This window comes from Hippocampus guttulatus, chromosome 5, assembly GCF_054856545.1.
Source record: "Hippocampus guttulatus isolate MCC_2025c chromosome 5, RoL_Hgut_1.0, whole genome shotgun sequence".
Taxonomy (NCBI): domain Eukaryota; kingdom Metazoa; phylum Chordata; class Actinopteri; order Syngnathiformes; family Syngnathidae; genus Hippocampus; species Hippocampus guttulatus.
In genome coordinates this window covers 5954223-5974842 of record NC_141265.1, presented here as the reverse complement: position 1 = coordinate 5974842, position 20620 = coordinate 5954223, and the positions used below count along the sequence as shown (strand labels likewise).

The following is a 20620-nucleotide window of genomic DNA, read 5'->3' as shown; positions in this document are numbered from 1 at the left end:
GGAACAAACTGAAGAATGGACCTGTGTGGACTAACATAGAACGATTTGTATTCCAAAACACATCAATCAAACCGAAGAATGTATTTTGCATCGCAAGGTTTTATTTAAATGCAGGAGAAAGGTTGTAAAAACAAACTATCAAACAAACAACATGATTTGTAAGTTTAACAGCAGAAAAAAAAAGCATTTGGGGAAATATGTCGAAGCATTTAAATGTTGCTGTGTGAGATGATTATACATGTTTGAGTGCCTTTCTTTGTACTGGTAGAACAAATCTCAAATGAGGGACAAATAGTCAGGCCGCACGAGTCGACGTAGAAGACGTTCACGTTTGGCTGAAAAGGCCGAGGAAGAGAAAGGACGAAGTAGGCAATGACATGCAAAGCAAATACATTAGTCAAGTTACATTAAAAAGCTTGTTGATAAAACGTAAAGGGAAAAAGTGCTTTATAAGCCAAACGGCACAGAATGGTTTCTGTTCCTTGACAAGTACAATTGGTGATCCTGGTCAGTTTTATGTGAGATGAAATTATGGAATACTGCTTGTACATCGGGGTTAAGATTTAATAAGCAGTTTGACCTCAAGCACAGAAAAGCCGCTCTCTGCCATTCAGAACGCCTCAACTTTTGTTTGGACTTCAAACGGCTTTATAATGAGAAAAGTACTTAAGGATCCGCGCAGGGGCAATAAGCAAGAGAGTGCATACACATTTTTAGCAATACGTCATGATGAACTGTTCCATAATCGGGGGTTTTGAAATGGCCTTAATTCACTGTACGCATAAATTAAGTCAGCATATTAAAGTGATGAAAAGAAGCACTGTAACTAGGTGAGCCCAGATCACCTCTGATTGGAACTACACTATCCCTTGACAATTGAACTGTCCATGCCATCTTGCTCTAAGCCAGTCATATGCATACAGTACTGCTCAAGTGTTGAGAAAGCTTATGGTGGCCAGCGTGCTATCCTCATGGTCAGCACATGAGTGTGAATTGTTTTTTTTTTTCCAATATGTGTCCTTGCGATTGACTGGCAACCAGTCCAGTGGGGCGCTCAATGTCAGCTGGAATAGATTCCAGCTCACCCGCAGCCCTATTGAGGCAAAACGATATAGAAAGTGAATAACTGGCTGGATGGATGACGCTTATGGCTTCAGTTTCCCAACATATTTAACATAATTTGAGGCTTCTGACTGTGTGGGAACAGTTTGGGGAGGGTCCTTTTCCGTTGCAGCGTGACATGAAGGCCTCGGTTGAGCGATGTGTGACTCTACTACTGACTTCACATGTTAGTGGGCAAACATTTCCCAGCTTCTTACAGTTGTATTTCGTGATGCTGTAGGTGCGCACAGAAACGTGTCCCAACACTTTTGCCCATTTCATGTAGTTGCAGTCTTTGTACAATACACGATGGAGCTGCCACTTCTAAGTCAAATAGTTACATAAAGTAGCCACTAATATTTCTGCACACACTGGCTGACAACTTAGCGTGTGGGTAGCGTGTGAGTAACTGACTTCTAACTGAGCGTGACTGCCTACTCAAGTGTGAGCGTGTGTGGAGAACGAAGCGAGGGGATAACTTGATCACCAGCCACCAGTGAGTGATGGAAAGCCTCCCACATTCTATACAAAGCTCGGGAATCTCCTACCGCTCTTTGCAAATTCTTCACAAAAACACGTTTTGCTCCTTCTGTGTGGCACTTAACCCATGATCTGACCCGCCGCATCTCTATCATGTAGAATGCTGCAGTTAAGCAGATGGTCGTCCTCGCTGGATGAGGAACATGGGGGTGATGAAAACAGAAGACGACTGGAGGGGGAGGGGGACGACTCCAGTGTGACATGCTAAAGGATTTGCTGCTTATGTGCAATGTCCCATTCGACAAGTGGCGCGCCTCTACTATAGTGCCTGCACAACATCACGAACATGTGACACCCACGTGCAGCACCCGCTCATCGTATGCAGGTAGGACAGAGCATTTTGAAGATGTTACAATGGTATTGCTTCATGGTCATGGTTGGTCATGTGATCTTATTTTAAACCTCCGAGGGATTTGTATTCTTATAATCCATATGACCCCAATTTACAAATTGTGTCCATGAGCATTTTTGTTATAATGGCATTCTGCCTGAGGTTTACATTTCATATTAAGGGTCAGTGCAGTCGGTTCATAAAACATGTGGCTGTGTGGCTACAAACGACGCGACTGAATAACTACAAATAAATATTGCATAATTACAGCGTGGAAGAATAATATACAATAATCGTAGGCAGTGTGGAAAATTATAATAAAAAATGAACAGGGTGATCTATATTTGGTGATTCTTCGTACCACAAATCCTCACATTTGTGTTGTCATTATTGCCGCTTTTCCATCAGAAAGGTTCTGCCAAAACATTTCACAAGTGGCAAGTCTCAACCATTGTCTTTAGCGGCAATTAAAAATGTGAATTGCAGTTGCGTCATGTGGCCATGCGGCAAAGTCAAGCCCATCAAATGCACAGAAGAAATAAATTTTCGGGTTTAAGTCAACGAGGGACCGTCGGGCCGCCGTCAAGATAAAAATACAAGAATCCAGTACACACAGTTTTACATCAACATTGAACCATATTTACAATTTCATATGTACCAAGAATAGTATGATAATGATTTTTGAGTGACACACAAAACTCACTGCCAACACTCATTCATTCTGAATGTAGAGCTCAAATTCATTCATTTGGCTGCCTCGCCAAGTCAACAGCTTGTCATCTTCATCATGTCCGAAGCCCTCCAACGGCCACCTAAAGCCGCTAGTTCCGAGGCCGATTGTGCTCAGAGAGCGGCGAGGCTGCTCACTGTTTTTGGAGAACTCTCATTCAAATGAATGGGACCTGCTGAGCAGTGCATGTTAACCATTAATCATGAAAAAAAAAGAATCCATTAGTACATATGAAATTGTAAATAAGGTTCAGCGTTATTATAAAACGCTATTATGTTCGTTTGAGATACTGTCGGCGGCCAATCAGATGACAGTGACGACATGACCCCACTCATTTCCAGACAGCAGGCTCTTTAGAACCCCCTTTGAGAGGGTTCTGAAAAGCCCTTCCATTGTCACCGCTACACCATAAAAACGGCGAATGGAAAAGCTACCTCTTTTGGGCCAAAGCCAAGCCGTCTCGGTGTGGAACCGAGCTAATGGAAAAGCGCCATAAGTGTGGAGTGCTATCGGGTACAGAGTCAAATACTTTCCCAATAGGGTACAGCAGTGTAAGAATGTTCCTTGAGGGACAGAAATCCATTCCTATTTGTGACTGTGTAGTGCTATTAGTTGCGTTTTGAGTGTCAAACACTAGCTTTCCCAGTCCGGCCCACCCGGGCCATCCTCATCAGAGTCCGACTCCGGTGACGCCTCCTTTATTCTTCGAAGCGCTTCATAGATGCTCCTGGTCAGAGGGTCTCTGGAGGCGGCCGTCTCCTCCTGGCCTTTCCTTTCTTGAGGGGGGACTTGTCTCAATTTGACACCCTTGCGGATCTGAGCTAAGATGCTGCTGGAGTCGTCGTCACTCTGGGCAGCGGGAGGGACGGCCCGCTGCTCGACCTTCTTCAGGTGGAAACTGCCTCTCTTCAGGGAGGCCAGCACTTCGTCCATGGGGGAGCTCCCTGCGTAGAAGAAGACGGAAAACAAAAATTCCTTTGATTCGTCATGGGTCTGAATCAGTCCCTACTGAAGTACAAAATGTACATATCGCCAATGCAACTGACCAGGGCAAACACCAAACACTAAATATGGTCGCAGTACCTCGTCTGCTGTGGGCCTCAAAGCCTGGAGTCTTCCTCAGTTTTTTGCGGGCGCTCACCAGTTGGCTGCTGTCAAAGAAGCGAGGATGGAAGGGGCCAAGTGGGGAGTGAGGCCGCTCCTCCGACACACTCTGCTCCTCAGCCTTCTGTCTTCCCGGGCTCCCAGAGGGGGACACCTGTTCTCGTATTGGCAGGAGAGGCAGAGGAGGGGGTGGAGGCGGTGGTGAGGCCGGGGATGCCAGCAATGACGACAGGGAGCAAGGAGAGCAGAATGAGTCTGCGGGACTGGGCGCGGGCAAAAGAGGAAGCGACTGCGCTGCCAGGCCTGTGACGGGCTGGGTGGTGAGCGTGCAGCTGGGGTCCGTCTGCACGCTGGTGCTGAGGCGCGGGGGCCGCCGGGCCGGATCTTGCGTGCCGGTGGGGTCGGAACGCTCCGCCCTTTCACCATCGGAGTCCGTTTGCATAATCCTGCCGCGCTCTCTCCTTCTGCTGTGGGCCGCACGCAAACGCGCCGACTTGAGAATCACCTGACCCGGGTAGCGCTGGACACACAGGCATGAAGATCAGCTGGGAAAAGGAAGGAGAATTCCGGCTCGGGTCATCAAGTGTACCTGCTTGAAGGTGCGAAGTCTATCGAGTGTCCTCTGTCTTTCTTGACGCACTCTGTTACTTTTTCTCTCATCTTCCTCTTCACCGTATTTCGGCTGTGAAGAAATATACAGATACGTGTCATGTGTTTCAATTAAGCAGGCGGTTAAAAGGTCAAGAAATGTCTACCTGTAAGATCTGATGAGAGTCTTTCTGCGTGCTTTGACGCATCTGCTGTTTCTTCAAGTGGTTTGATACGCAGATCTCCTGCAGAAGGACACATTTATTTGTATCTCTCAAAAAACTCGGTAAACCATTGTGATTTTTGTCAATTTGGTAAAAATAAATGTTTTAACCTGATGGAGATATGTATCTTCCTCCTTAAGTATTTATTCAGAGTTCCTATATCTTAAGGCAGGTTAGACATGAGGCTTTTTTTATTTGAAATTACATCTAAGACTAACTTCACAACACTTCCAATGTCCCATGTTGTCCAAAGTTGATGCACATCTGCGATTAAGCGTCTCCACGAAAAACCACATCACTGTTTTGTTGGTTCCGCTGTCGTGATTGTGTGATATTACCACCGGATTTATTTGGTCAAAATTTTTTTTTTTTTTTTGGGAAGACTCATAATTTATTTTGAGATTCGAGACATTTACAATCATAAAATATTCCGTGACGTGGTTAAAAAAATATATAATGATTTACGACTGAATGCTAATTACAACCTTGTTTTTTAATTCTTGATTTCAATGCGTTTGAACATTTTTTGGGATCATGAGAACCATGTTATTAACCCTTTCGGGGACAGCGGCCACTGCAGTGGAAAGCTTAACATGTTGTCAGGTTGCAGGTTATCATCATTGGTGCATGAAAGGGTTAAAACAGGGAAGGATGCATTCAGTATGCACGTGGCGCAGGCGTACACACCCTCTTGCTCTTCAGATAGGAACGCTTGGCAGTGATGCGTCCCCTTCTCGCTTCCAGTTGTCGCACGCTGACCTGAAGCCGGTGCACTTCTTCCATCTCGGCAGTGTCCTCCGCTGTTATGTCGTCAGCGCTTTCAAAAGTGTCGTAGTACACCACCTCATTCTGGTGCTCTGCAAACACATGCACATTGTAGGGTATTGTTTTGACTCTGTTTTTATTGGTTTGATTTATTTAATCACATAAAAGAAAAAAAGCGAGACATATACAGTATGTTGACATAAAAAGTCAACATTTGAATGCAAAACAACAAAGAGAAGATAAAGTATTAAGTTTTAGACCCCTTTTTACAAGAAAATTTCACTCCCATACTTATTTCCACTGCTTTAATTCTAAATCGTGGTATTTTGTGGACTTCTCTTGCTTTTGCACTGTACTGGCTTACCCTTTTTTTGTTTAATATTCATAGGTAAGATAAGTGTATTATTTAGAATATTATAAAAGCAACTAAATCATGGAATTTCAAAACCTTATATTTTATAAATAATACGTTAGAGCAGGGCTAGGCAAAGTATGGTCCGGGGGCCACATTCGGTCTGGCTATAGTCTCTGAGAGGGCCTGACAGTGACCATAAAGTCAAAGTAATTTTGAAAGTAATGTTTTTAAAGTGCACACATGTGGATGCTAGTTCAAAACATGTAGCAAGCAAGAGATTGTGTCTGCAGGGTTGCCAATTTAGCAATTTTTTTGGTGATGTTTAGCAACTTTTCCGACCCATTCAGCAAATATATTTCCATAAAAGAGACGAGTAAATTGACAACAGTGGTCCTAATGTTAGTGACGTTCCTTCATGGATTACCTGCAAGGTGGAGGGAATAGGGTCAATTTAGCTCAACTTTATTTATAGAGCACCACCAGATCTGTACACAAAGTGCTGTACATAAAAAGTAAACAAATCTGATATATGAAAACCAAGACAGTTAAAAGAAGAAATTGATAACATCAAAAAAAGTAATAACTATTTTTTTTAAAAGCCAATTGGTTTGAAAGCACTGTATGCAAAGCTACAGTTTCATATACTGTATGTAATTGGAGTATGATGAGTCATCACGGTCTATAAGATTATATTTCCCACTTATGTACATATTTGGGAGTCCTGTCTAGGCACGGCTTTCAAAAACATTTATGTTATTATGTTTTAAAGGGTAAGAAAATCGTTTTTGGGGGTTTTTTTTTTTTTTGCTTTTTCATAAAGGATAAAGGTTTCAGAAACTGGATGGATGTATTTTAACAATACATAATCATATCTACACCCATAGCAATTTACTGGAACAAGACAATCCACCTTTTCTAAATCCATTCAAAATAATAGAAACGAAGTTGAGTTTAGCCATCGGCAAGCATTCCAGTTTCTCATGTGGCCCCTTTGCAAAATCACTCAGTAGAGGAGAACAAGCTTTTGCACCAAAAGCAACCGCACCTTTTGGAATGAAGACATACCTGTCATTTGTCTTCGAACGCTGTCTAGCTGAGCAGTGAGAAGCAGCTCCTCACACTGAAGGATCTCAGCCTGGATATCATAAAGTTGGAGCTGTAGCTCATAGTACTGTGACTCCATCTGGTCCAATAGGGTCATCGCATCCTCACCGCTACACAGGCTCTGCATCTGAGGGGGAAGCGCTTGTATTCGTGTACGGCGAAATATTCTGGACATGTTTACAATACAATACAATACATGCAGATTTATATAGCGCTTTCACAACAGCGACAGCTGTAACAAAGCGCTTCACAAAACAGTTAACATAAAGTAAAATAATAAACACAACACATAACATAAAACACGGACAGTCGTGCAGTCCTAACCATTTTTCCGTCACACGCTTTGTTGTTTGAAGCAGTTTCAGATGAAAGAGGAGAGAATCAAAGTGTCCTTTAACCAGTGTTTGCGCGCTGGCATACCTCCTCTCGAAGGGTGTGTTTCCTCTGCTCCAGGCTGATCTCCCGGGCTCTTTGCAGCTGCAGGGTTTCCTTGGCAACAGAGTAGCGGATTCTCTCCATGCGCTCCACTGCTGCCGTCCATGAAGCTTTACCAAACTTGCGCTGGTCCACCTTCATACGCTCATAAACACCTGCAAAAAAAAAAAAAACTCCAATAAGTGAACAGTGATTGCAAGCAACTAATACCATCAAATAACAAGATTGTGTTAATTGGACATACTGCACCGTGGTCTAAGGATGGGAGTTGAGACATCTAGTGGTCATTTTAGGAAAGTTATTTCAGTTGGTGGTTGAAAGCGGTTAAAATGCACAGAGGATTCAGAGCTCCACTAAGGTGTAACATCAGTATCTTTTCATCATCTTGCATCTGAGGGTGGTAAGTAGGTCATATTCTGCTTTTTGTCAAAGTCTTTCTATCTATCCATCCAGCCATCCATCATACACACACACACACACACACACACACAAAAGATGCTGACATATGTCGCCCAGTCCGAGGGGGAGGGTGACATTGTGACGCTAACCCTGAACAATCTGCTTTGTGATCAATTGGGTGCCCTTGTTTTCAGTTCAAAACATAACTGCTCTCTGCGGGGCCTCAATAAAACGCATTCGTCGTTGAAACCAGGCAAGGGGTCAACCAAAGTGTAAGGCTTGCATCCTGTGTGCGTGTGCGCGAGTGGTATCTGGGTTATAATAGTTTTGGGATGTTCAATGGAGTTAGTTTTATTTAGTTTTGAGTATTTTTTTGTTAAGTTAGTTTTAACTAGTTATGAGAGTGGGTTTGTTCAAAAATGTATATCGGCATTTATTTTTACATTTCCTGTATTTCTTCAAAAAAATGTGTGGCAAAAACTCACCGGGAATATTATTTTCAAAACATTTTACATACATCCTTCCACAAATCAAATACAGGTCCTGTATGAACCGTCCACAGACTTTGAAGTACAGTAAGCGTAGTACATAATATTGCTTCTAAAGTTGAATGCGTCACAACTCTAAGGTCTTATATAGAGCGAGGATGGTTCCCACTTTCCATCATTGGTTTGCCAGGTTGCCAGCTTCGAATGCGCATTTGTGGCTTGAATTCCAGTTGTGACGCAAACACTGCAAGCTACTCGCTTTTGTCTATGAGCAACAGTCAAATCGGATGGATGATAGATCGATAAGCAGGGGAGCTATAAAAGACATGCAAGCTTGTAACGTCATCTGGTGGCGTTTTTTTATTGCCTGCCACTTGGTAACATTGCTTCTCAGCAACACACCATAAAAGGGACCACAACTCCCAGACTATTGTTAGGCCTTCCTTATTTTCCTTATTTCATGCTAATACAGACATAAATACATTTAAAATCAACCACAAATGATTAAATTCATCAACAAAGACCAAAATGGACACTTTCGTTGTTTCGCTGTAACCTGATAATGTGATAAGCTGTCCACTGAAGTAACCGCGGTCCCTGAAAGGGTTAAAAAATATATATTTTATTTTATTTTGTGAACTAATTTTTTTTCTGTTTTATTTTTTTCCCCCACTAACTTTGATAACTTTAGTGTGTTTACATGTTATTCAGAATTGTTCCACTGCTTTAATGACTTGACAGTGACTTTAGCAGTCGTGCTACATTACCTTTTTGTGCTTTAGCTGTTGTCTCAAAGTATTTTACAGTGAATTCCTGGATAATGAGCACGGCTTCTTGAGCTTTCCTCTGCCAATCCGAGTCCTCCTGCTGGAGGGCATAAATGCGCCTTGGGCCCAGGTAGTCATTCTCCATGGAGATCTAGTGAGAGAAAGATACCTTATCCGTTCACCAATAAACCACAATTTCTTAGGTGACAGCGGTAGTCCATTGAAGATAAATACATTTATTTTCGGATTAACTGCATGGAATAAAAATTGTTAATGCTGAAAGATGCTCTGACGTCCCTTGCTGATCCTACTTATCTCAGCAACTGTGACATGGCGAAACCTATTAGTGGCCAGGGTAGGGTTGTTCGACCGGCCCAGAAATAGATAGGTCATTCGGGAACCCCCCCACAATTCCTGATGGCCACCACGCCCTTGTCGACAGCTTACCTTTGTCCCGTTGCTTGTGCTCAAGCTGACTGCAAAGTGAACTCATTTTCTCAAACTGTTTTATTTTGTCAGTGTTGCCAGACAATTGATCATAATAATATAAATGATAGCCATAACTGTGTATAGTTTCGCAAGTAGCGTTTAGAAATTGAATGTAGAGCAGTGAGTTGTGTTTACGGTTCTAACACTTCTGGACACTCAAAGTATGTGAGAAAATTACAAACTCAGTACAAAGCAGTGTTTGTGCTTTTAGATTTGCATATTTCTGAGTGGTTTGGTGATAGACATTAATAGTCCAAAGTAACACATGCACATGTGCGCCGGCTCGTGTTCCATTCCACAGTGACAAAAACTGCAGAGCACAAGACCGGAACAGATGGTTCCATGGTGTAATGGTTAGCACTCTGGACTCTGAATCCAGCGATCCGAGTTCAAATCTCGGTGGAACCTTGCTGTTTTAATTTTGGTTGTTTTCAAAGTTTTTCAAACAGTGACTTTGTCAATGAAATGAAAGGAATGTGCAGGGTAATCTTTACAGCAGCACACAAACCTTTATTTATGTGTCACTGAGGCGGCAGGTAATTGGAGAGCCAGCGATGGCACTCACGGCCAAATTCGACATTGAAGTACTCTTTAAAAAATATCATTAAGTACATCTGCATGATATAACGACATCCAAGAGCTCAAGCAAAATATTTCCTTTTATAAAACTAAATATGCTCAGTTGATTGACAACGTCAGAGAGGTATTTAATTTAATAATGGTTGGGCTTAGAAAGTCATGAATCAATTCATTCATCGCTAAGACTTCCGCTGACATTGCGGGTGTATCAGTTGTTAATAATAATAATAATAAATGGCTTTTTCTTCGGGTGACACGTTGCTCGACTGGTTAGCACATCGGCCTCACAGTGCAATAGTCGTGGGTTCGATTCCGGCCATGCCTTCCTGTGCTGAGTTTGCATGTTCTCCCCATGGCTGTGTGGGTTTTCTCAGGGTAGTCCAGTTTCCTCCCACATTCCATAAACATGCATGGTAAATTCATTGTTCACTTTACATTATGAGTGTGAATGTTTCTTTGTCTATGTGTGCCCGGCGATTGGCTGTCAACCAGTTCAGGGTGTCCCCCGCCTACTGCCTGCTGGGATAAGTTCCAGCACGCCCTCGACCCTCGTGAGGATAAGTAGCTCGGATTTAAGCACTTGAATGAAAATTGAGTGGCACTACTGCAACCCGCACAGGCGTTGCTGAATTGGATGTGAAACACCTCTTGTATGAAGGCATTGATTAAGTAGAAACACTTGTCTGGCTCGGGGTGGTACCTTGATCTGTTGTCTCCGCAGCATGGCTAGCTCCCTCATGTCTCGGAATGGCTGCAGCAGGTACTGGTACAGTTGCGTGGAGGCCTCCAGCAAGCATCCATAGGCCTGGTCCTCCTCCTCATAAAGTTCCAACAAGTCAACCATGCTGTCCATGCTCCTATGTTTATCCAGAAGCTACACACACACACACACACACACACACACACACACACACACACACACACACGAAAGAAAATGTATTAAAAAATGTGACAAAACATATCCGAGCTGGTCTTCTTATTTCAGCTATATCAGATCATTTGGCAAGAAAGTTAGAGTTCATTCACAAACTACCATAACATTAAAGCATACAAAAGCCATAGTGAAAAAGAATACTGTGCTGTATTATTCGTCCATCAATAGAAACGCACGCTCCACTGGCTAAAAGAAGGATCCTTTGTGTAACTGTAAATACTGACAGCACAATAAAGAGCACTCACTGCTGAATGTGATCTACTGCTGGGTGTAAGATCAATAGCCACGCATTTTGTTGCCAGGCTGAACAGGCTAAATGAAGCCTTGAAATAAATCAACTCTCATAGAGGATCGATAGGACAGCGGGTGTGTGCGGGTGTAGGCGTGCATTGTATGTCTTTTTGTGGCCTAATTACACTGCCATGAGTTGTACAGGAAGCAGATATTAACAATGTATATTTGTACAAAAGGTGCAAACAATATTTAATTGACATGGTATGATGTAGCTGACGTTGCATGGTGGGTTCACAGTTCAACAGTCTTGGGTTTATGTTATGAAGCATCATGATCAATTGAATCAAGTGTTTTGGAAGAGGGAGAGCTCTAAAACAGCAGGATATGGCTCTGGAGGAAACAGAGTTCTCTACCCCTGAACTAAGGTGTTCCCCGCCCGCTCATCTTATTTCATCTGGTATAGGCTGCAGCTCCCCAGTGACACTAATGAGGATAAGCAGTATAGAAAATGGATGGATGTGGGGAGTTAGACTGTGGGAAGATAGAAGCAAGTAAATCCCATTATGGAAGCAACTAGAGTGAGAACAGACCTCCGCAAAGGCCCACCAATCAATGTAGATCAGATACCCACTTCCTGCATATGACAGAATTTTAAAATATGATTCATGTGCCAAAAAAGGCCATAAGATAGCCATCCATCCATGCATCTTGGGTTAGTTAAAGATTTGAAATTGAATTTAAATGTGAATGGTTGCTTTTCTATTTGTGGCCTGCAAACAACTGGCAACCAATTCAGGGACTTGAACCATGATTGTCGGGTAACAAAGTCCTTAGAGATACAGTAAGCTAATATTTCTTTAGGAATAACGGATCTAAAAATTAAGTGCCATTTTTAAAGATCATGAAAGGATGGACCCTGATGTGATGGCCTCACATTGTGCAACTGTATTTTTGCATAATAAAGTCGATGATTGCAATGTCAACAACACCTGTCCTCTTAACATGGTTGCAGCTCCCAAATTATTTTAGAATTATTTCACCTTTTCCCCCTATTGAAATAAAAATTGATTTTGCATTGCATTGGTCAACAGTGAACTTTAATCAGAGTTGGCTTTATTTGTCCCTAAACATTCATCCGTCCATCCATTTTCTGATCCGCTTATCCTCACAAGCGTCGCGGGGTGTGCTGGAGTTTATCCCAGCTGTCTTCGGGCAGTAGGCCGGGATACACCCTGAACTGGTTGCTAGTCAATTGCAGGGCACACAGTGATGAACAACCCTCGGCGCTCACACTCACACCTAGGGACAATTTAGAGTGTTCCATTAACCTGGCATGCATGTTTTTGGAATGTGGGAGAAAACCGGAGTACCCGGAGAAAACCCACGCAGGCCCAGGGAGAACATGTAAACTCCACACAGGGAGGCCGGAGCTGGAATTGAACGTGGCAACTCTGCATTGTGAGGTCGACGCGCTAACCATTCAATCACCGTGCCGGCATCCCTAAACATATTGATGGGTATTATGAAAAATGTCTGTATTTTTTTAAGCATCTTTTTTAGATATTTTCATTTTTTATTTTTAAGTTTGACCTGAGTTTGCGCAATACCGATTTTAACATACGGTTGTAATTTACATCTTTGAAGTTAAAAAAACAACAACAATTCCAACTGTAGCTGAGCCCAACGCTTAACTCATAAAAATAACTCCATATCTTGCTGCTGTAGACTGCAAATTTCCCCAGTGTGGGACGAACAAAGGTTATCTTATCTTATCTTATCTTATTTCAGTCCAATTTCCTTCACACTGATACGACAGCACACAATAATAATAATTCTTGGTTGGCCTGGCTGTCAAAGCCGTCCAGATGTGCATCTATGGAAACATGAGAAAGAGTGAAAAGAAGCTCACTCTCACCTCTTGCAGGTGTTTACTTTCACGGAGAAGCGCCTCTTCGTATCCACACTGCCTCAGCTCGCTCAGGCTCTCGTAGTACTCATCTGGGTCATCATTTTCCGTGAACAGAACCTGAGAGAGGATCTTCCAGCCGCATATATCAAGCGCATGGCCAAGGTAGAGCTGCAACTTAGAGCACAGCTCATCCATCTCAGTCTCAGAGACCTCAGCCGGTCCAAACAGCACGGTCCACATCCCGCTTGGCTCTTCTGGGAAGACGGGGAGGCAGGGCTCCAATGCGGAGTTTACCGAGCATAGCTGCTGATGGACCGCCCGTAGGTCTTGGAAGGAAAAGAGGCCTGCCCAGCTGCAGTCCTCTCTGCTTAAAGCATCTTCCAGGTCCAGTGTGTCCACGGGGGGCAATTGCTCCTCTCGCTGTGACTCTGCATCACACTTGACGTGAAATGACACATAGTTGACCACCGTTTTAATCTTAACAGGACTTAGTTTGGAACCTGGGAGGTTGCTTTTAAGGCTTTTTACTGCAGCATCCCTGGCTACTGAGCTGGGGCTCCTGGACACTTTGTCCCCGGCGGGACTTCCGGGCCATTTTGTTTTGTCTCCATCCTCCGACGGAGGGTCTCTGCTGCTGGCGCCGAAGCTTTTCCTTTGCACCGTCCTGTTGTGACATGTTATGGCAAATTTGCCTTCCACTTCGTTCCAGGCTACGATAAAGACAAATTTATGCTTCTCCTTCTCCTCGAAGGCATTTGGGCGAACGGCAACCCAGCCCGACTCAAAATTGTCCTCCATTGTGAATGACATCTCTGCAAAGTGATGAAACTACACCGCTATGCGTATGAAGGCATCACCGCGGCTCTGACGGAGTCATTACCATTTACCAACAACTGACTGGTTCGTCCGACTATCCGTCGCTGAGGCGATTGTTTTGGGAATAGTACGGTGTCATTTCCATCCACTTGGTTGTCAGGCAGCCAGTGTCCGTTAGCTTCATCATTAGCATGGCAGGGAAGCATCTCACGCAAGTGCGCAATGTTTAATCACCGCAGACCGAATTTAAGGCAGTGTTCTTGAGCCACCGTAAATTAATGCAAAAGTGCTCACCATACATCCTAAAAAAGCCAAGGAATGACGCCGGTTTAAATTTTTTTATCTCCCGTCCCGTAGTCGTCTGTGCGGTTATCGTTGCTTTCGAGCCAATAACGTTGACATGTTTACCTATACAGTACGCATCTGCTGACCACCAGACCACAGACCTGAAATGATGATGCCTTCAAGGACGGTAGGAAACGTGGGAAATTGGGTCAGTCGAACGAACATGCGTCAAGATAATTAAGAAATGTTCACACAGTGGAGGGGTTGTCGTTATCAATATAGAAGAATTTTATTGGCAATTGACTTTGGACGCATTCTAAAAAAGAATAATTTGGCCAACACTTTGTGTCCACCGTGCTAATTATGTTTTTATCATATGCATTTGTTGGGATTGAAATTGACTCAATGTTTTTTATTGTTTCATACGACTGTAAGAAATTGCAAAATGAACAAACTACATTTTAGTAGCTTATTTTAAACGAAATTAAATCAGTCCTTCGCAGATAGTGAGGAGCTGGGGGTCTGGACGTTGCAATGCAACACAGTACCCAGTAACCATACTGGGATAGGCTCAAGCACACCCACCACCCAAGTGAGGACAAAAGCGGTTAGGTTAATGGATGGTTGGAGGGATAGTTGGATGGATGCTATAAAATGTAATTGCACATCCTCTATAGTAGGGGGCAGTGGTGCATCGGGAGCATTAGCTCTAAAGTGTATTGTTGTTGTGTATTGTTACAGCATAAAACAAGGCTTGAGAGGAAAGAAATTTCATCTGTGCTGTATGTTCCACATAGAGCACATTTGACAATAAAGTTGACTTGACTTGAAATCATACTACAGTATCTCTAATCATGTGGGAGAGTTGGGAAATGTCTGTTTCCTAATGGGACGTAACAGAAAATAATTGAGAAGCAAGTTGAGACCATCCGTGTTGATTTTTTTAAAGACGCTAGGTGGCAGCAACTCCCCGTTACGTCTGCACCGTGTCATCGTTTGGTGGAAATGACGATTCAAAGCGTCACTTCCGGGCGGTTCAATTCGATCGAACGACCCTATGCGAATGTTTATAGTTGTAAAATCGAGTTCAACCGTGTCGTGATTGAAAATAAACCGTAGCTCAAAACGTGCAATTCATTGTTTACGCGGGTTGTTGCATCAGTAACACTTGACAGTAAGGTTTTTCAAGATTTGGTCGGACTCCACATACCAAAGGTAACTTTGATTCTATCTTCTTGATTCAACGATACACTTTGAGTATTCGTTTACAGCCTATATGTTTTTATTCGCTGAAGCAGTACTTCTCAACTGCCGTCACGGAGTCGCATCTTACTTTTATTAAGAATAGCAAAAATAATTTGAAAAGATATAATATGATAAAGCATGCACGAGTATAATGTATAATTACAGAAAGTACAATATTCCTTTGAAAAACATACAGACCATAAATCTAAAACTAGTCATTGAAAACGGTGTACACATTGGTAAACTCTTATGTTGCATGACGACGTATTCTTTGCGCCAGTCGTAACCTCAAGTGACGTAAATCGGAGATTTCTTGTCAATTGTTCACCTTCTGTCCGTGACCCACTTTTGGGCATCCACCAGTTGAAAATCCCTATGTCGCTCAAGGTTACTCAAAGAAAGCGAATTTTCTAACTTGGGTTAAAATTGAGCTATAGATGGAAATCAAGTTATTTGTATTTGTTTCTGCCAAGCTGTGTCATAATGGAGCCATCTGACGATATGGGAAATCAAGAGGAGGACGTGCCCCTAAACAATGGATCCAACGGCCAGTCAGACACCTTACCAGACATACTGAAGTATGCTTCTGTCAAGATTGTAACAAGTATCCTACCTCATATTTTTATTGTTGTTATTTACTGGAGTCTCTTGCAGAATAAAAGAGCAGCTGTATAACCAGTGCTTTGAGATGGAAGTGCAACTTAGTAGAGGTGCAGGTGTAATTTTCAGCCTTTTTTTGACAAATTCTGTTCTAAGGAAAAAAATGTGAATATCATCTCTTCTCTTGCAGACAAGAACCAGAGATCGTGCTCTATGGCTGAAGCAGAAGCACACTTGTCAGTACTTGATTTAAGATCCCGTCGTCCGGTTGTCAAATCACACATGCATTTTAAGATGTTTGTCTTTACAGGGCAGGCAATGTCAGCGAGCTGGAAAGAATCAAGGCACGCCATTTTAACAGCACACTGGCATTGCATAGGTAAACCACTAGTTAATATTGAACTGTCAAAGTGATATTCGTCTTGTAAACGGCTGAAGAAATCACTGACCTGTCCTGTGTTTTAGAATGCAGATGTGGCATGCTATTGGAGAAAAGATGAAAGAAAATAATTCAGAGACTGAGTAAGTTAATACAAACAATTAAAGTTGAATTATTTAATGAAAAAAAAATATTGTTCTGTCAGCTTGATACACTGTTGTGTCATTTTCAGTGCGCTGAAAGCCATCAGTGATCGCTGCATGATGCTTTGCTCGCACATTAAAACAGTTCAGCAGGTAAAATGCTTGCAGCATTTCAGTGGAATAAGGTACTGTATGAACAGGAATAATAATAAGATATGTTTTCTCATTTTTCCTTCTTATTCTTAAAGGAATCAAGGGCTCTTCAAGATGAAATCACAGAACTCCAGAAAAACAGGCTTGGTTAGTAAATATGGTTTACAACACACATTTTATTCACAAAACATGTTTGAGAAAATGTTTGTACTGTGTTTAGAGCTGAAGCGTCTCACGCATGAGAAAATGAGAGAAATTGAAGATTTGAAGGTGAAAAAAGTGCACCCGAATGCAGAAAAATACAAAGCTGTCTTGGAGAAGGGCCTCACAAACCTGGAAGAATTAAAAAAGATGGTCATCATGGGACAGAATGTTTTGAGGGTAAAAAAAAAAAATCACTGCAGTACTGATTTTCAGGGAACTTATTTAAAGTTCCCTAAAGTAAGTGCCGATAGTGAAATATGCATTTTTTTTTGTCATGTGCAGGGACTTCTGTTAGCATTTGAAGTAAACTGGATGGAGGATCCACAAATGCGAGACATAGCCCTGACTCTGGAGGAATTTCCCATCGCCGACTAGACTAAAGGAACCCACTTGTTTACTGCGTATACGTGTCTGTTTTATGTTTTGACGATTGAATAAACCAAAATGTATCTACAAGGACTGCTCAGTTGTTGTGGTTGTCATAACAAGTATGGCCACCAGTGGCCGACTCATCTCCTCAAAGAATCTGAACAGACGCCAGCGAAGAAGAGCATGCGATAGTCACACGTGTTTACAATATCACTTGTGAATATTTAGCACATTTTTGCGTTTCTGCAGCATTTCTAACTACAAACGCAGAAAAATGCCGAAAGTTAAAGCGGAAAAGAAAAGCAGGCAGCATCAAGAAGTTAAAAACCAAGGTACGCTTCCTGATGTGTAAAGTTAGCGTTAGCATGTTTCATAACGCCAGAGCTCATGCTAAAAGGACGATCGTGGACTTCCAAATTGTTTAACATAACTGAGAATTATCCAGCATTAATCGCAGGCTTTAACTTAGTGATAAAGTACACCATTTCCTGAAACTATCACTGTCACTGTATAACTAACTAGGACCTTCGCAGCCAGAGGCTGAGCTGCACTATGTTTGTCTTACCAAATTAATAAACTATTTTACATATCAAGTATTCGTTTAGAAACAGTGTATAACTTAAAATTGTCCAAATCCTCTGATTTCAGCCTCTCAACAGTAATTATACTCCACTTTCTATTGTCCTTCATGAAAGCGGACTGATTATGGTATCTTTTGTTTCATCAAAATCAGACAATCGCTAACATCAGCTTTTACTTTAGGTCATTGTGTGCCACTGGTAACCTGAAAATGTCGTATGCGGGCACCTTCTTAAAACGAGGTCCTTACCTCTCTGCGACCCACCGGCAGAGAATCACTATTGTAAAACAGAATTATGGCTCACGGCTAACCTCTGTGTTGCAGGTATAATGTTCAATACAGGAATCGGTCAGCACATCTTGAAGAATCCTCTGGTGGTCAACAGCATCATTGAGAAGGTTAGCCTGACCACCTTCGGGAATGTGACAAGTTTGTTTGATTGCAATGCGTTGCGTCATTTTCAGGCTGCACTCAGGCCAACAGATGTTGTTTTCGAGGTGGGACCTGGAACTGGTAACATGACAGTTAAACTACTAGAAAAAGCTAAGAAGGTAAGGAAGATTGATTTTACGTCTTTGCAATGTCATTCATTCCTGAAATTAGATTTGGAAAACAACACGCAGCTCAAAGAAAGACGACGCTTACCTTTGTGTGTTGCAGGTGGTGGCGTGTGAGTTGGACAGCAGATTGGTGGCTGAACTGCAGAAACGAGTACAATGCACGTGAGTGATTGATTTGCTGGGAACCCTTAAAAAGTGACCGTGTGGTTTAGTAAGCATGTCGTGGCCTCCAACAGACCCATGCAGACCAAACTTCAGATCTTAGTTGGGGATGTTTTAAAAACAGACCTGCCCTTCTTTGACGTGTGTGTCGCCAATTTACCATACCAGGTAAACACTTGTTGTCTTTTGCATTGAGCCCACTTTTACGTGCTCCAACCTCTGAAAGTTGATGTTTCATGTGTCACTTTGTAATTACAAAGATATCATCGCCATTTGTCTTCAAGCTGTTGCTTCACCGACCATTCTTCAGGTACAAAACCTCACTTTCTCATATTGTCAAGTTACGTTCGGTAGTAGTCTGCAGCTCGTGTGTGTATGTGTGTGTGTGCTTGTCTATTTCAGGTGTGCCGTTTTAATGTTCCAAAGAGAGTTTGCCATGCGTCTGGTGGCTCCACCTGGAGACAAACTCTACTGCAGGCTGTCCATCAACACTCAGCTTTTGGCTCGTGTGGACCATCTTATGAAAGTATTATGCGCACTTTGGTAATTTGACGTCTTACCGAGAAGAAACTCATAAAATGTTGATTTTTTTTCTTTTTTGTCAGGTAGGTAAGAATAATTTCCGTCCTCCTCCAAAAGTTGAGTCCAGTGTTGTGAGGATAGAGCCTAAAAATCCTCCTCCCCCAGTTAACTTCCAGGTTAAGAGTTTTCTTTGTTGTATTTGGAACGCTCAAAAGATAAAGTGGATATTTTAACATGAGATCTGTTGTGTTCAGGAATGGGATGGCCTGGTCAGAATCGCCTTCGTAAGAAAGAATAAAACTCTGAATGCTGCATTTAAGTGAGTATGGTTGGCAAATGCCAATTTTGCCCCTTGCCGTTGACTGAAAAGGACATCACAGTTGCTCAGCGCTCAGGTAAAAACCAACGATGGCTCAGCTTCAGAAAACAAGTGAGCCGTGATTGGTTGTTAAGCTAAGCCACTGTGGTGTCATTTCGAATTGGCAGAAAGTGGTAAAATGGCAACCCCTCGAGATAGCTAAAAACAGGTGGACTTTCCTGCTGAACTCATATTCGGCAAACACAATATTAATCAGAATGCTGTATTTAGATTAGCGGAAGCACATTAATCAGTGTAAATCCAAAGCATTCTGCACAATGGCGAACTGTTAAGTGGCTCAAGAGTCACACTGGATTCTCGGATGTCCAGGTCGACCGCGGTGGAGCAGCTCCTGGAGAAGAACTACAGAATCCACTGCTCTGTGCACAATGTGGTGAGTGCACGGTGAATTGCCTTTGCAATGTGCTGGCTGGAATGATCACACAGCTCATGCTTCACATCCTGACAGGAAGTGCCCGTCGACTTCAGTATCACCAAGAAAATAGAAAGCATCTTACAAGAGGCAAACTTCAGTGAAAAGAGGGCTAGGTCTATGGACATTGACGACTTCATGGTGTAAGTTGGATATTCCCCATTTAACTCCTTTCGGTAATCTGCGAGTTGACATTCCTGCAAACCTGGGCAACTGTATATTATTGTCAAAATGACATGGCTCAGAAAATAAGAGCTCCGATTGTAGTTCATTCCAATGGCTGAAATAACACGTAAAAAAAAAAACCTAATTCGATTGGGAATTTGTGTTCACGTCATGAACGTTTCTCATTCATTGCTCACATTTCTATTCCTCAGTTTGCTTCATGCGTTCAACTCAGCTGGGATCCACTTTTCTTAAAGGCATACACACCACAGGACTGCAGAATTTCTTCTGGAGCCCTACAAGATTTTTTTTTTTAAATCATCGGAGGGGGGAAAAAACAGGATCAAGAACTCATATTGAGATTCTAATGTATCACTGACTGAGCATGCAAGATTAATTTATCTTGAGATTGCATCCATTGTATGAATAAATGTCAGTACTCCTTAACAATGTTTAAAAATTGTATTCGTTTGTTTAATCCCCCCCAAATATAAATGCACACTTGATATGCTGTATCTCCTATCCAGAGTTGAATATATTAAAAATTGAATTACAAGCAAGCCCATTTGT

The 20620-nt window shown here is 42.4% G+C and overlaps 3 protein-coding genes and 1 non-coding gene across 6 annotated transcripts; 3 read left to right on the top strand and 1 right to left on the bottom strand.

Annotated features, from left to right (window-relative positions):
- Positions 1-81: 81 nt before the first annotated feature.
- LOC147204754 (junction-mediating and -regulatory protein-like) lies at positions 82-13978 on the bottom strand. Its single transcript, XM_086112296.1, has 10 exons — positions 13083-13978; positions 10700-10873; positions 8932-9082; positions 7263-7432; positions 6804-6969; positions 5306-5475; positions 4562-4639; positions 4396-4488; positions 3786-4326; positions 82-3646 (listed from the first exon to the last, which is right to left on the bottom strand). The coding sequence occupies exons 1-10, from the start codon at positions 13884-13886 to the stop codon at positions 3336-3338; spliced, it is 2658 nt and encodes an 885-aa protein (XP_085968422.1). The 5' UTR covers positions 13887-13978; the 3' UTR covers positions 82-3335.
- Positions 9757-9828, top strand: trnaq-cug (transfer RNA glutamine (anticodon CUG)). Its single transcript has one exon. It is a non-coding gene; the product is annotated as a tRNA-Gln (tRNA).
- On the top strand, positions 13769-17357 carry cenph (centromere protein H). 3 transcript variants are annotated; one of them, XM_086112308.1, is made up of 11 exons: positions 13769-13976; positions 14309-14364; positions 15896-16000; positions 16077-16132; positions 16213-16258; positions 16333-16401; positions 16488-16544; positions 16634-16697; positions 16793-16844; positions 16918-17078; positions 17184-17357. In XM_086112308.1, the coding sequence occupies exons 3-11, from the start codon at positions 15906-15908 to the stop codon at positions 17274-17276; spliced, it is 693 nt and encodes a 230-aa protein (XP_085968434.1). In that variant the 5' UTR covers positions 13769-13976; positions 14309-14364; positions 15896-15905; the 3' UTR covers positions 17277-17357. The 3 variants fall into 3 exon arrangements, with proteins under 3 accessions (XP_085968434.1, XP_085968433.1, XP_085968432.1); XM_086112307.1 differs by lacking the exon at positions 13769-13976 and having other exon boundaries at positions 14227-14364; XM_086112306.1 differs by lacking the exons at positions 13769-13976; positions 14309-14364 and adding an exon at positions 15114-15392.
- Positions 17358-17419: 62 nt separating this feature from the next.
- Positions 17420-20610, top strand: dimt1l (DIM1 dimethyladenosine transferase 1-like (S. cerevisiae)). The gene is made up of 12 exons (XM_086112305.1): positions 17420-17602; positions 18175-18248; positions 18315-18401; positions 18511-18572; positions 18647-18740; positions 18833-18882; positions 18975-19098; positions 19178-19270; positions 19349-19413; positions 19783-19846; positions 19922-20028; positions 20263-20610. The coding sequence occupies exons 1-12, from the start codon at positions 17545-17547 to the stop codon at positions 20303-20305; spliced, it is 921 nt and encodes a 306-aa protein (XP_085968431.1). The 5' UTR covers positions 17420-17544; the 3' UTR covers positions 20306-20610.
- Positions 20611-20620: the final 10 nt, after the last annotated feature.